The sequence below is a fragment of the Cheilinus undulatus genome, linkage group 3, assembly GCF_018320785.1.
Source record: "Cheilinus undulatus linkage group 3, ASM1832078v1, whole genome shotgun sequence".
Lineage (NCBI taxonomy): Eukaryota > Metazoa > Chordata > Actinopteri > Labriformes > Labridae > Cheilinus > Cheilinus undulatus.
Genome location: NC_054867.1, coordinates 25,126,481 through 25,140,052, shown reverse-complemented (window position 1 = coordinate 25,140,052; position 13,572 = coordinate 25,126,481). Strand labels below are relative to the sequence as shown.

Genomic DNA, 13,572 nt, shown 5'->3' with positions numbered 1-13,572 from the left:
AGAACTGAATAATGTGAACCATGGTGACAGTAGACATGTCAGTACATGAATTTTGTTGTTTTTGAAAAGAAAACAACTCAATGCTGTTTTTTGTAGCAAAACCCTGCCTAAAATATGCCATTTTTAGTAAAAATAAGTAAAAACTGAGGTATTTTGAGCCTGTTCCAGGAGTCACACTTGATTGTAGTTTTCTAGAATTCAATATACCCTACAGTGTTAATATGAAGATAACACTTTAACAGTCCAAAATTATCCTGAGAGAGAGAGTAAATTTATAACGCTACGAAGAAGTGTTGAGCTACATTAACACTTGTTAGCATTAAGAAGAGTTCATTTATAATTCCAAATGGAGTTGAAAATAACCCCAAATGAGAGTTAAGGTGCTGTTTCTCCAAAGCCAAAGCCTGTGGTGTGGACCCATATAGAGATTAACACTGAAAATGTTACATTTTTCAGAGCCTGGGTATGGGATACATTTGGCTGTAAAAAGAATAAAGGATGAGATTAGAAAAAAAAAATCCTGTGCAGGATGAAATAAGCAAAAATAAATTGTACAGCTCTGTCCACAAGGGGGCACCAAAGTGGACACAAATAAAGGTTCCTCACTGGAGCTTTAAAGAAAGCAGGGGAAGAGTTTTACTCAAACAAATAAATAAATATTGATAGATCTAAATGAGTAAAGACAGTAAGGGTAGCATGCTGTTCCCCTGAGGTACATTAAGAATGCAAACCAAAAGTTCCTCACAGGTGCATCAAAGATAATATAATGCCTTCTGTTTCTAAAACAACAACCATGTCCAAATTGTATGTCTTTTTCACACTTAATTTTCTTCCTTGCATGATAACATTTCTGGCTACAATTGCACATAACCATTTTACACCCACAAACAGTTTCTCTATTATTTAGCAAACATATGGTTCCTGGGCTCATAAATCCTGATGAAAGCTACTCTGTGTTAGTGCTGTGTCTGTTTCAGGTTAAGGGGTAATTATATGACAGTATAGTTCAGCCCAACTAGTTTGTAGCCTGGAGGAAGCACAATCACTGCTGACTGTAGTTTCCTGTCCAATGGCTTGCAGCTCAGAATATAGGAGCAAGTATAGTGAGAGTAAAGACAGCACAGAGAGAGTACACAGGACGGGGAGTGTTCATTGAGAGTTTAGAGAAGTTTGGGAGAAAGTGTGCTGAGACTTTGCGAGCAGAAACGCAAAAGAAGGTGGGGAAACTTGTGCAGACAAAGAGTATTCAGCCTGCAGAGACACACAAACTTCCCAACATCTGGTGTGCTGGAGGACGGGGCGAGCCGGAGAGAGAGAAACTTTGGAGGCGGAGAGAAAACTATCTTCGTTGGAGAAAAATGCTTTGAATTGAGAGTTTGGGGCAACTTCATGAACTGGAAAGAGAATTTGTGTTATTCCATAGTTAAAAGAGAAGGGAAAAAGAGGACGGGAAAGGTACCGGAGGGCGACAAGTCCACCTGGAGAGGACAGAGAATGAATTAGCCAAAGGTTTGGCTGTACCGAGTCCCAGCCAGACAGAAGGTAAGAGGTTGTTTTCGTGGGCTGTTTGTGTGTATTCAAGCCAGTTAGTTTTCTGTCGTTATAAACTCAGACAGAAAGAGTATCCTTACTCTGGAGCTTAAGCTCGGTGTGAGCGTGCAGGGACTCGTTTTGAGAAAGCAAGCAACAGACCTGCAATAAAGGTAAACAGAATACGCCCGTTATTAGCTAGCAGCAACATAGAGAGAAATAATACATCTGTGTGAGTTTACTTCAAGGTATCATGTATTTTATGACCTAATTAAAACTCACATTTAACCTGGGAGTATGCCACCGTTTAATCACTGTGGAGATTAACTTTCTCTCTTTCAGAAACTCAAAGTTTTTTACTGTATCACAAGTTTTAAACTTAAACTGTCGTAGTCTTTTAAAGGACAGAAAATGTGTTACCCGAGCGTTAATTTAGCTTCATTTATCGCTGTCAAAAAACTCACTTCTGGGTTATCAAAACTTTTTAGGGGCAGCGAGTGCGGAGAGGAGTCGCGGGAGCGCGCACACAGCTGTCCAGCTGAGCTGCTTTGGCAGAGGAGGCGCGCGCCAAACACACGTTGGCACGTGACACACGCTGATCTTGCCCATTTCGCTAATGAGCTACAGGACCAGCACGGTTCTCAGTTTCGATTCAGTAATGGGTTCTTTTAAAAATAGATATCACTCAAAACACAATTATGACCTGATAAAAGGTAAATAAACAAGCGTTTTGTAAGTTATTGTGCAACCTAGAATAAATTTGAGAAAGAAATAGTAGGCTAGTAGGTCGTTTTTTTGAGCTGGTCTTTTTTTTATTCTTTTTTCCCTTTTACTCAAAGCATTGTTTATTAACTAATAAATCTACCTGCCAAAATTCCCCCAGAAAAATCTACTTATATTCATTTTTTAAATGATATAATTTTATTTGACCCACGCTAGAATATATAGTAGGTCCACTTGAGATATCAAATTTACAAATGGAGAATATATACTCACAGCATTTCATTTTCATCCAACTTTTATTAGAAATTTAGATATATATTATGGCATGTCATGAATGCACTTAAAATGTTTGAGAATATTAAAGTAAAAATTATATTTAACAATTCATGTAGCCTTTACAAAACAAAATACATTAACATTTTAACACTTTGAATGCCTGACACCATGCTGTGTTCTGGTGTCTAGCTGCATGCTACCTCAACAACCTTTTTCACATGAAAATGACTGAGAAGTGGAACATTTGAAGTAGAAGGTTTTTTAATTGAATGAAAAAGTTCTGTGCTGCAATAATAGGACAGAATCAGCAAAGACAAGAGTTCCTCATAGGAGCTCTTTCACCTGTATGTCAATAATATTATGAATAGTTTAGTTATCAAACAGAATACTGTAGTGGGACTTTTGCAAGTATTGAAAAGTTTCAGAATCTGTTTTTCACAGAGTGAAAAGTGCTTAGTCTTTTTCCTCCATCCTTTTTGTAGTCATCTTTTATCTTGTGTTTCGGTGTTCTGTGTGCTCTCACAACACACTTTGGAAACTTTAAAAATGCGTGTATGAATAGATAGATAAAGACCATTATTACTTGCACAACATTATAAAGTTAAAACATGTTCTTAAAAATTAAGAGTAGGCTATGATTAGGCCTTTCATGTTGCGTTTCCACTGTTCAATGGTGAAGTCTGCCCCATCCTGCAGTGATTTTAGCTGAGAGGGATTCATGTTTGTTCAAGTTGACTAGGCATGGGCTGTTACCTTGTTACTCAGCTTTATAGACAATGACTCTTACAAGTGATCTGTGCTATCATCTTTGTGATTATTATATTCAAGGCTGATCTCCTCCTTCCTCCCTGCACCCCAGGCTCACTCCTTGACCCCTCCACCTCCTCCCATAAGAGCCAGGCCTACGCCCATGGATGAGAGGAGTGCCCCTGCCATCTCCCCTGAGCCACCTGATGATGGGGTCTCCAGCGTACCTGCTCCTCCACCAAATTCACACACGACCTCAACCACAGAGAGTGCAAATGGCTGCCCTAATCCGATCCCCTTTTCTAGTTCAGGTAAGGCAGAGATTGGGTCAGGAAAGACATACAAAAATCTACTCAAGCAGTCCCAGAAAGTCTTGTGTAAAGCTTATGGTGTTTCTGCATATTAAATAAGAAGGGCACTCTATAGACTGGTCTTAATAGAGTGCCTTTCTGCATATTAAATAAGAAGGGCACTCTATAGACTGGACTTAATAGGTTTATTCATTTGAATACAAGCACAGAATTTAGTTTCTTTTGTCATATTTTGGTGTGTCTGTCTTTAAAGCAGTAAATGGTCGATCAGCTTTCTGTTTTTCTTATGTGGATGCCATTATAGTCAGATCAGACAGTTTATTGGAGAATATATGCACTCATTTACCTTTCATTGTTACCTACTATATAGGAAACTAGTCCCTTTAACTAGTCCCCCCAGTGAAATTGTGTAAAGACTGATGCTTGTTTTTCCAAATTAAAACAGTACTGAGTTACTGTTGTGTTAGAAACTTGAAGAAAAAGTTATTAGTATTCAGTCAAGGTAGACAATGAGCTGTTATAGTGACTCACTCTAGATTCCAGGAACATGTCTGTTTGTTTTTGATGGATGCTGCATTGATACGTTTGGTCAGAGGCCCTCCTACTGACTCATTTAAAAATGTGTGTTGAGGTGATAGGAGATCACTGTGTGTGTGCCCCCATGGATGATCTGAGGGGTCAGGACTCATTCAGTACCGTGGAATACTTAAAGACCAAAATGGGACTTCTGGGAATTTGGGAATGGACCCCTGACCCCTCCCCCTTTGTGTAATTGGTCATGGTAAAGGTTGACTGACAGTGGGGAGGGTCAGAAGGGACAGCTCAGGAACAGTTCTGTTGCTGGAATGACTCATCCAGGATCAGCCAAACAGAGGTTTCCTTAAACTGACTGTAGATCAGTGTGCAGGTCTCATGGGGTAATTAGGGTAGGTGTGGTGAAAAGCTAGAGAATTGTGCAGAGGTTTTAGAGGCTTGCTTCCATGGAAACCTGCCACAAAAATCTACCATGGATGATTTTGTTCTTTTGTTTCTTTGGTTTGGGGTTTCGCAGCAAGTCTCAACCCAACCTGTTAGGATCACTCTACTGAATGAGCCAAAACACAGAATCCACACGTCTATTTCTCTCTTCTCTGCTAGATTGCGGTTTACCATTATGAGTGTAAATACGGCATCGACGTAACGATTATATCTTTGTGAAGCGTTTTAGAGTTATTAAACCATAGGCTTGTGCCTGAACATGTTCTCGTGGCTGTGCTGAATTTACCTGAGCTTGCTCTTGAGGAAGCCAACACAAAGTATAACTGCGGCTTCTCCCACTAAAGTTAGACTGCCTGTCTGGCTGACTTGTCTAGCTAGTGTGTGTTCGTGTCAAGGCTGATGGTGCATAGGTGAGCCAGGGTGGGGAGGAGAAGATTGGTGAGCTAAAAGGCCCTGCTTTCAGCACACTGCTCAGTGCACAGGTTTTGGACAACTCAACAGCACACATATATAGGTCTTACTATTTCAAACAGAGCTGCAATTCAGTGCATATCCACCTGTTATAGAAGAAGATTTGCTGGTTTTAAAATGAGTGTTAGACATATTTAGTTTTATTGAACATTATCTTAACAATGACATTAATTTAATCCAAACTTTTTATGTTTAAATGCAAGCATGTAAGCTAGAAGGAAGGTGGCACAGTTCCTTAGAGAAGCTCTGCTGTCTGACCAGCTTTACACTTTTACTTGAACCAAACTGTGCTGTCACATTCATGTCACAGTTATGAGTTTTCAGCATATTGACATGGCAAAGGAGGAGTCCCATTGGCTTGGCAAATTACACAGAGGCCTCTTTTTTGCTTTTTGTTTCTACAAATCAGCCCTGCTGCTCAGTGGTGGAACAACATTGCCCTAGCATTCTACCTCTGTACTTTTCACACAGTCTTGTTTTGGACAGGCTGTTCTCTTATTCTGTTTTTTTGTTTGTGTGCTGTCGGGCAGTTTTCAAAAGTGTCAGAACCGACGTTTTGGAACCTGAAAGTGCTCAGCATGCTGAGTGAAAACCTTCCTTGGGTTTTTGTTGCTACACTCACAGTAATTTCAGTTGAAAATCAGAACACAGCTACACACATCAGTGTCACTTTTCCCTCACAGACCAATCAAAATCAAGAGAGGGTGGGACTTCTGATGTAAGCTTGTCAACAACAGTAGTGGAGGAGAAGTAACTCTGATTCATCTGGTACATTTTCCAGCTTGAAAGCTGCAAATGTCATAACACGATTTCTTAAATTGTTATTTTTAATTTACTTGAGAGGTTTTTAGGAATAAAAGCAGGTCAGTACCAAACCAACCATATAAACTTGTGGGTGGTATTAGTTCCAAGCCAGTTGTTTTAGATTGAGGCCTCGAGTTGGTTAGCACATTTACATGCACAGTATGTAAAATTCGCCACTAGGGGGCTCTCAATCGAAACAAAAACAAAAGAGGATGAGTAGAGACCTGCAGCTTAGCTCCTCCCAACTCTGCTGCTTATTTCTTATTTTAAACTGAGTTCAACTAAACCACACTCTATATGTAGTAAAGCAATCTTTTCATTTCATGGATGAATTTCACACAACGAAAGAGAAAGCTTGTGTGTTTTGCTGTCAGTGAAAGGGCTTTCTTGACAGGTCCATTAATGGTGTAGTGCAAGGGTTTCCCAATGATGGATATTTGCAGCAACTCTGCTACAGTACACAGTAACTGGGTAAAGCCAGCACAGCCAATCAGGTAGCAAGCTGGCTGAGGGAGGAAGTAAAATGAAAACACAGCCATGGCAGTGATAGTAAAAGTGAAGCATATAGTTAGATGGACGTCAAAAATGGAGGCGCAACTTGTTAATATGTGGCAACAAAACAAGTCTTTAACAATGTGTGCTGTTCAACAGACCACAGATGAACTGACAAGTAAGAGAACTGGGCCTAAAACCGCAATGGACTTAGCATGTAGCTAACAACTAACCACAATAGCTTCTTCACTCTGAAGTCACGTTTGACCGCATGAAAAAGGCCTTTTTAAGAGATGAGCCAGGGCTCTGGTAGTCTGTGAACAGAATCTGTCAGTATATGTGCTGTGCTGATTCTCTTGTTATACATCACACACTACACAAACAAAACGGTAAAATCTGTGATTATTTGTTGCCATGTGTGCAGTCTCTCACACTGACAAGTTAGGATTTTAAAAATCTTAATGTGTGTGGCATGCTTAAGTGATGATCTGAGAAGTACTGGTATTAGTCATGGAGCAAACAATTGAACAAAAACAAAATGATCAAAAAAAAAAAACTGGCAATAAATAATTACTGTAACACTTCCTGTTCAGGTTGGCTTGCATGGTTTTACGTGTTTTTGACTCAAATATTTGTACAGATTATGAAGCTGTTCATATATAACAATATCTACTTAGCGTCATCATTAGAGCCAGCAACCTAAAAGGCACAAGCCAAGTTCACCCAGCATTCCTGCCCCCTTGTTTGGCCTTTTCAGTCTATTCTGCTCAAAGTGAATAAGGTTCAGCTCTGTCATTACAAAGCCATTGAATTTTCGTGTACGTGCTGACAGATGTACGTCTCTGGCTGCTGTGAGTGTTGTGTTGCTCTCAGGCAGAAGATGCAACGAGCCTGTCTGTTTATAAAGGAGCCTCTAACCACCACATGCTAGATTCCCTCATTCTCCTTCACCACTGGCATCTCTTTCGCTCTATTTTCTCTCTTCCTCTTATTGCCCACTTCCCTTCTTTTGTCCAAGTTTATCTTTGTTTCTGTCTGTCTCTCCGTAGAGGATTGTGCATGAGTTTGTATTTTTAAAAGTAGTTTGAAAAGGATCAAATGTCTCAGACCTCTTGACCCTTGATTCAGTCTTACATCATGCCACTGTTTTAACCAGAGGAAAGTTAATGTTGGAGATTTCTCTTGATCATAACAGCTAATAGATGGTTGGCAGCAAATTCAGTTTGTTTTCGCTTGCCTTTAGCCTGAGTGAGATATCTGAAAAACTGGTCTACCGTTTAAAGGTCAACTAAAGATGGATATGTCAGGAGAAAACGAACAATAGTGTGGAGAAGACATTTAAGCATTTACAAGCACGTCTTTTGATCAACAAGTTGGCTAAATTGGCTTAATCTATGAATTCAAATGAAGACAGGAAGCTTGCTGCTTGCTTTCTGTTGATGAAATAAACACGACTGACAGTGAGCAGAAATATAATCTCATTTGAGAAACTTCAGGCTCTGAATTTAGACCCTAAGGCTGTGAAGATTCTCAAATGCTAACATTAGCTCAAGTGTCTCAATATCAAAGCTTACCAAGGTTTTCCTGGGGCTGTTATCAGAACTTGTTGTTTACCTGGTGTAAGAAGAGTTGTGACATTATTGTGAAGTTTTTTGCCCTCAACCTCAATCATTTTATGCTTGTGAGAGTTACAAATGTAGCTCTATTTGGTATCTTTTGTTCATCCTGCTGCTCACGTTGAATAATCTCTACGTCTATATCACACAGACCTCTGTTTTCTTTGTCTCTATTTGCTCCAGCGTTCAGCTATTTGTCTTCTTGTCCCTTTTTAGTCCCCGAGGTTTGTTGAGGTTTGTGTCTAATTTGGTTTCTCACAGAGATTGAAATAAACTAGGAGCAATTTGAGGCATTTTTACAGCATATTTGAACTACGAAAATGAGCGTCCTTTTTTCTTCCCCACCTCGCAAACATTTCAGAAAGTTTTGCTGCTGCGGCTCTGGTGGCCTGCTCTCTCTCTCGCTTGCTCTCTCACCAGCTCCTGACATGAAGAGTGTCTTTAAATCCTCATAACTCATGTCAGAAATTGTTGACAGAAAGTGTCAACATGAAGTGATTGTGCAAACCAGCAAACATACTGTCTTGTGAAGACACTTAAGCAGAGGCCTGAATAGTTGCTGTGTTGGATACGATGGTTCCCTATCCGTAGGTATGGTTTTGCATGCTTCAGTCTCAAGTGTCTGATTGCAGTGGGCTCAAATAGTCTTAAAAAGAGCTTATGAATGAATAAAACTTATAAATTATCATTTTGGCACAGGATTTGTGTAGAGGATTCCTGTTGAACCATACATCTCTCATATCAAGTTCTGAATTACTATGACAGCAATGAATAAATCAAACCTCCCTGTAAATGTACTGCATTTATTTTTATCTCCCTATGTCACATTGCATATCTGAGCTGCTTGCCTCTGTTGCAGAACATTTATTTTTCTAACTGTTTCCAATGTTAAGAGGCTAGAGCAGACACAGTCTTAGTGAGTGAGCAGCATGATACAGCTAAATGAAAATATCCTTGTCATTATTTATTAAGTGCCTTGTGCTATTCTAAGCAAAATAGCTTTGACGATTATTTGTGGGCAGTCATATTGACATTGTACCAGAAATCATTCTGTATTAAACATGAACATAATCTCATTGGATAAAACTAAAACTCTACAAGCGTGGACTCACTGACTTTGAAGGTGCATTCACAGTAGTTGTCAAGTGTGGGATATAATCAAGAATGTGAGGGCTTTGATGTAGACTTTATATTGAGCTCCCTCTGCATACCTGTGGACTTTCTTGTGGTACTTACCCAGAGTTCATTACAAACTTTGTGACGTGAAGGATGTGATTCCCCAGCCCTTCAAATTCAACATATGCTCATATACTGAAGCATTATGTCTTAATTCTTTAAAATTTGATTATAGCAAGCATGGATGTGATGGGAAAATGAAAAATTGTAGAGGGACAGAATGTAGCCTACTGTATTACGGGTCTAATTATGTATGGACCAGTTTTAGAAGTAGCTACTTCATTTTATTTAAGCTTTTTATAGGTTAGTTAAAAAAAAAAAAGTTCAAAATATGCGTTTATGGCATGAATGGTTGACACCTTTCTTGCCAAAGCAGAATACATCAAAAACAAGTAATAATAATGACAATCACAATAATAATACTAATAATCATAGAATACTAAAAAACACAAAGTTGTTGACCATTATAAAGCTTATTGATAGGGGCGCGGGATAAGACGATCTCAGATCGTGAAGAAATAGAATGTAGCTCTACTACTTCTCGCTCTGTGCCCCGCCCCCCCTTCTGCTTCCCGATGCAGGAGACTCAAGCAAAAAGTGAAAGTGAAACTTAAGATTTAGTTCTCATGACAATTTCTAACTCTTATACGAAGCTTCATCCTGGATTTCTGAACCATTAGTGTGCAAAAAAATATTTATTTGCACAATCTGCACAAAGCATATCAACGTTTTTTGATGAGCTCTAAAGACAGCATCCTCCGGTCTGCCGAGGTCAAAACAGAGGAGTGAGATGAAGCATATCGCAGTCAGCAGAGTGAAGTGTGTCTGAGGCAGGTAGCCTTCTGATGTAACTGTTACAGCCGACATTGTTTTGCTTTCAATTATTATTTTCCGAGTTATTTACAGGCCTTTCCACCTGGCAAGTAAACGTCAGGATAACACAGTCACGGGTGAAACGTTAGAACATCAGCATCTTTTTACGGAGTGAGGCGGTGATGTCCGCGACGTCCAGACATGGATCATTATCAGAAAATGTTTTAAAAAGTAAAATCATTGATTTACATGTATTTCTTTGGCCTACATTCATACTGCTGCAGCACGTAATCCTGCCTTTCCTCCTCTTCTCTCCTTAATTGTAAGCAGCAGGCAGGTGCCAGTGTGACATCTTTATATCACTGCTCATCACAGCCTTATTCAGAGCAGTAAATCAATGTATACAACCTTTTTTAAATAAAAATCAAAATTACATTAAAATAACATACAGTCACTACTTAACTGCATAACCACATGTCTCAAAAATTCTTCAAATATGTGTCATACTTATATTTTCTTTATTAGGTAGTCTGTAAACAAGGCTGAAGTAAATATGATGTTAAATTGCATGCTGTATGAACAGGCTACTTGTTGAAAGCTTCAGCTGCAGGAATTCTTTTAAAAGACCATATACTTCAAAATGCAAATCAAAGTGTCAAAATGTGTTTAATAAAGAGTAAAGTAGATTTTAAAACACAGACGAAGTAACACATAATTCTAAAGTGGTGCAGAAAATTTAGAAATTGATTTCAGAGGACAGAATAGATCAGAATGCAGGAAGATAAATGTTTGGAACTTTAATATATTGTGGGATAAGACCTCTGTATATACAGATACACACACACACACACATATATATATATATATATATATATATATATACACACACACACACACACACATACATATAATGCATTGGCCAACAGGATGGTGCAGAAGAAATAGAGAAAAATCAGAGAAAAGGTTTTTTCTGGTCACTAACTTGCAAATTTGTCTTAGTAAACTTGTCTTGTGATAAAATCGAGATCATCATCTGGCCATTAAAAAAAATCGTGATATGATTTTTTTTTTCCATATCGCCCACCCCTACTTATTGATAACTCTAAAGGGGTTGACATTCAGAAACAAAATGTGCAGCTAGGTGTATATGTTGAGATTCTTCTGCCAGACATAGTCTCATTGGTTTTTCATGTGATCCTGCTGCTGTAACTTGGCTCAGAATGTTCTTTCTTACAGCTTCATACTGTGGGCAGATGAGGAGAAAGTGGATGTCATCTTCAATTTTTCCCAATTCACAATGTTTACAAATTCTTTGGTCTCTCGATATCCTGATACACGATATATATCGCGATATTTTGAAATGTCCTCTCAGCAGCTGTATTTAATTCAGCCCCAAATGACACTAGTTTGGTGATTAAAATAGCCTGTTCTATTGTATTTTTAATAAAATTGTATGCAGAAAGTAAAAATCAATATAATGTCAAATTTTGTTTTATTTTGAAATGGACTTTACTCAATCTTTTACTAATAAATCAACAACACATAAATCATGAACTACTTGGTCTTTTACAGTGTATGGAAAGTCCTGAAATGTTTTCTGTGTTATGTTTACTACTGCTGTTTATAAAATGATTATTTCCCTCATTAAGAGTGAAGCAAACCTTCACAAAACTCACCAGTCATGCATGCAGCCAGAGGCCAAAACCCTGCAGTCTAGTCCTCCATTCAGGCTCACAGCTGTGATTATAGTAGTCTGTTATCTGTGCTGATGAACGCTGGACCAGTTTCTGAGAAGTTCATGACATGAGAGCGTCTTTAGACCTTATTCAAGAAGCTCTCCTGTGTGATCATGAGGGAAAAGCTCATCTGGAGGCGGGAACATTTTAACTATGTGTTGTCGATGTTTTGAACTGTTGGGCTGAGCTAAGACTCCATTGTTTTGGAGAAGTGGATCACATTTGTCTGTTGCTTGGCCATCTTCTCTGACATGTACGACTCTGGCAGGGAGTTTTTAACAAAATGCTCGCACCCAGGCAGATCTTGTATTCTGGGTTAAGTGTCTTTATGAGATTTTTAAATCCTGGCTCTTCAACAACACTGGGCTCATGTCTTTAGTGGCATGTTGTGTTATTGCCACTGTTATCTCGGAGTCATCTTGCGGCGTATTTTAACGATCACCGCCTGGGTTAGACCTCCTCCTTTCAAAGTTGAACGACTGCTCACCGCTGCAGATCAAGTGCTATTTCTCATTGTCTGTCTTAAAAGGCATCTAACTAGCCACTAACTCGCCACACTGCTCTGTTTACCCCCTTCTCCTTTGCTTCTCTTGCCGCTGATATAAAAAACACCCGGCCGCATGTGCAGGAGTTTTCTGGATGGGCAGAGGAGAAAAATACAGCTCTCTACTGTGAGAGATGCATTCAGGGACAATGGGAGAAGCGAAACTCCAGCGAGAAATGCACCCTGGCGGCTCAAGACTTCCACATAATTTATACTCAGATATTCGCAATATAGTCATTTTAATGACACGCTACATTCACAGAGCAAGGGCGAACAGGTAGCCCCAGAATGTATTTGTGGCCTCTGGGCAGAGGCTGTTGCTCCGCCAAAGTTACAAAGTTAGACAAAGTTACATGAACAATGGCTCACTTTAGCTTCATTAGCTTTAGCTCCAGCTAACACTATCTAAGAAATACACATTACTGCATAAGTCAATATAGCTTAGTTAGCTTTAGCAAGTTGTTAGCTAGGTAGCTAACAGCTATGTAAGCTTCGGTGGTGCATGTGAATGTTTTCATGCAGGATGAACTTTTCCTTTAAGCAGACTGTCTACTTAGCTTTATTAAATGTTTTGTACTCAGGTTTTGCAGGTCAGGTTTTTAACTTTTAATATTTGGTATCCTAAACATTACCTTAACCCTTACCCTAACCCTAAACAGAAGTTTGATCCAATTTTATTTGCAAAGTTTTAGCGTGTATTAGGGCATCTCAGATGAACAGTCTGGGAAGGTGGCCATTAGAGATGACTGTCGTGCTCAGCACTAGTGGTGGGAGTATCGATACTAAAGAATCGATATATCGATATTTTCAAAGTACTCTTTTGGTACCGATCCCATTAGCAAAGCATCGATACCAAATGGGTACTATAAAATACATCTCACCACTGCTTCTCCGCCGAGTGCCTCTCTGCCTCTCTGCCTCTCTCTCTTCCAGACTGTTTTAACTTTACTGCCAGTCTGTGTCACAGGAATTTGGAGACCAGTGAAACATGCCTTACCTGCTTATCTGTGTCACATGGCTATGAGGACCAATCGGACATTTCGATCCTGCCGTACCATGTGACTTTGAGGACCAATCATTAAAGAGTAAAAGATTTCAGCAACTCCACTCACTCGCATATGAAGTCATTCTATAGTCTGTGATGTGAACCTGGCTGTCTTTCTTACTCAATGTGGTCCCTGAGTAAATTTCAAAATTGTAAGAAAACATTAAAAAAAAATCCTAAGACCACATACCAATACCATAAAATGTGTAAAGACCAAATTGTAGAAACATAACGAGATAAATATTTCCATGAAAATTTTTGATGACTTGTATTTCTTACATTTTTGTTTAAAGTTAGTGGGTAGATGGCT

At 39.1% G+C, this 13,572-nt stretch overlaps 1 protein-coding gene across 1 annotated transcript in view; it reads left to right on the top strand.

Annotated features, from left to right (window-relative positions):
* The first annotated feature begins 1,083 nt into the window (after positions 1 to 1,083).
* mdfi (MyoD family inhibitor) overlaps positions 1,084 to 13,572 on the top strand; it is a 48,131-nt gene continuing 35,642 nt past the window's right edge. The window contains exons 1-2 of the mRNA XM_041783759.1: positions 1,084 to 1,542; positions 3,389 to 3,587. Coding sequence (XP_041639693.1) covers positions 3,440 to 3,587 — 148 coding nt within the window. The 5' untranslated portion in view covers positions 1,084 to 1,542; positions 3,389 to 3,439. The remainder of the gene's footprint in view (positions 1,543 to 3,388; positions 3,588 to 13,572) is intronic.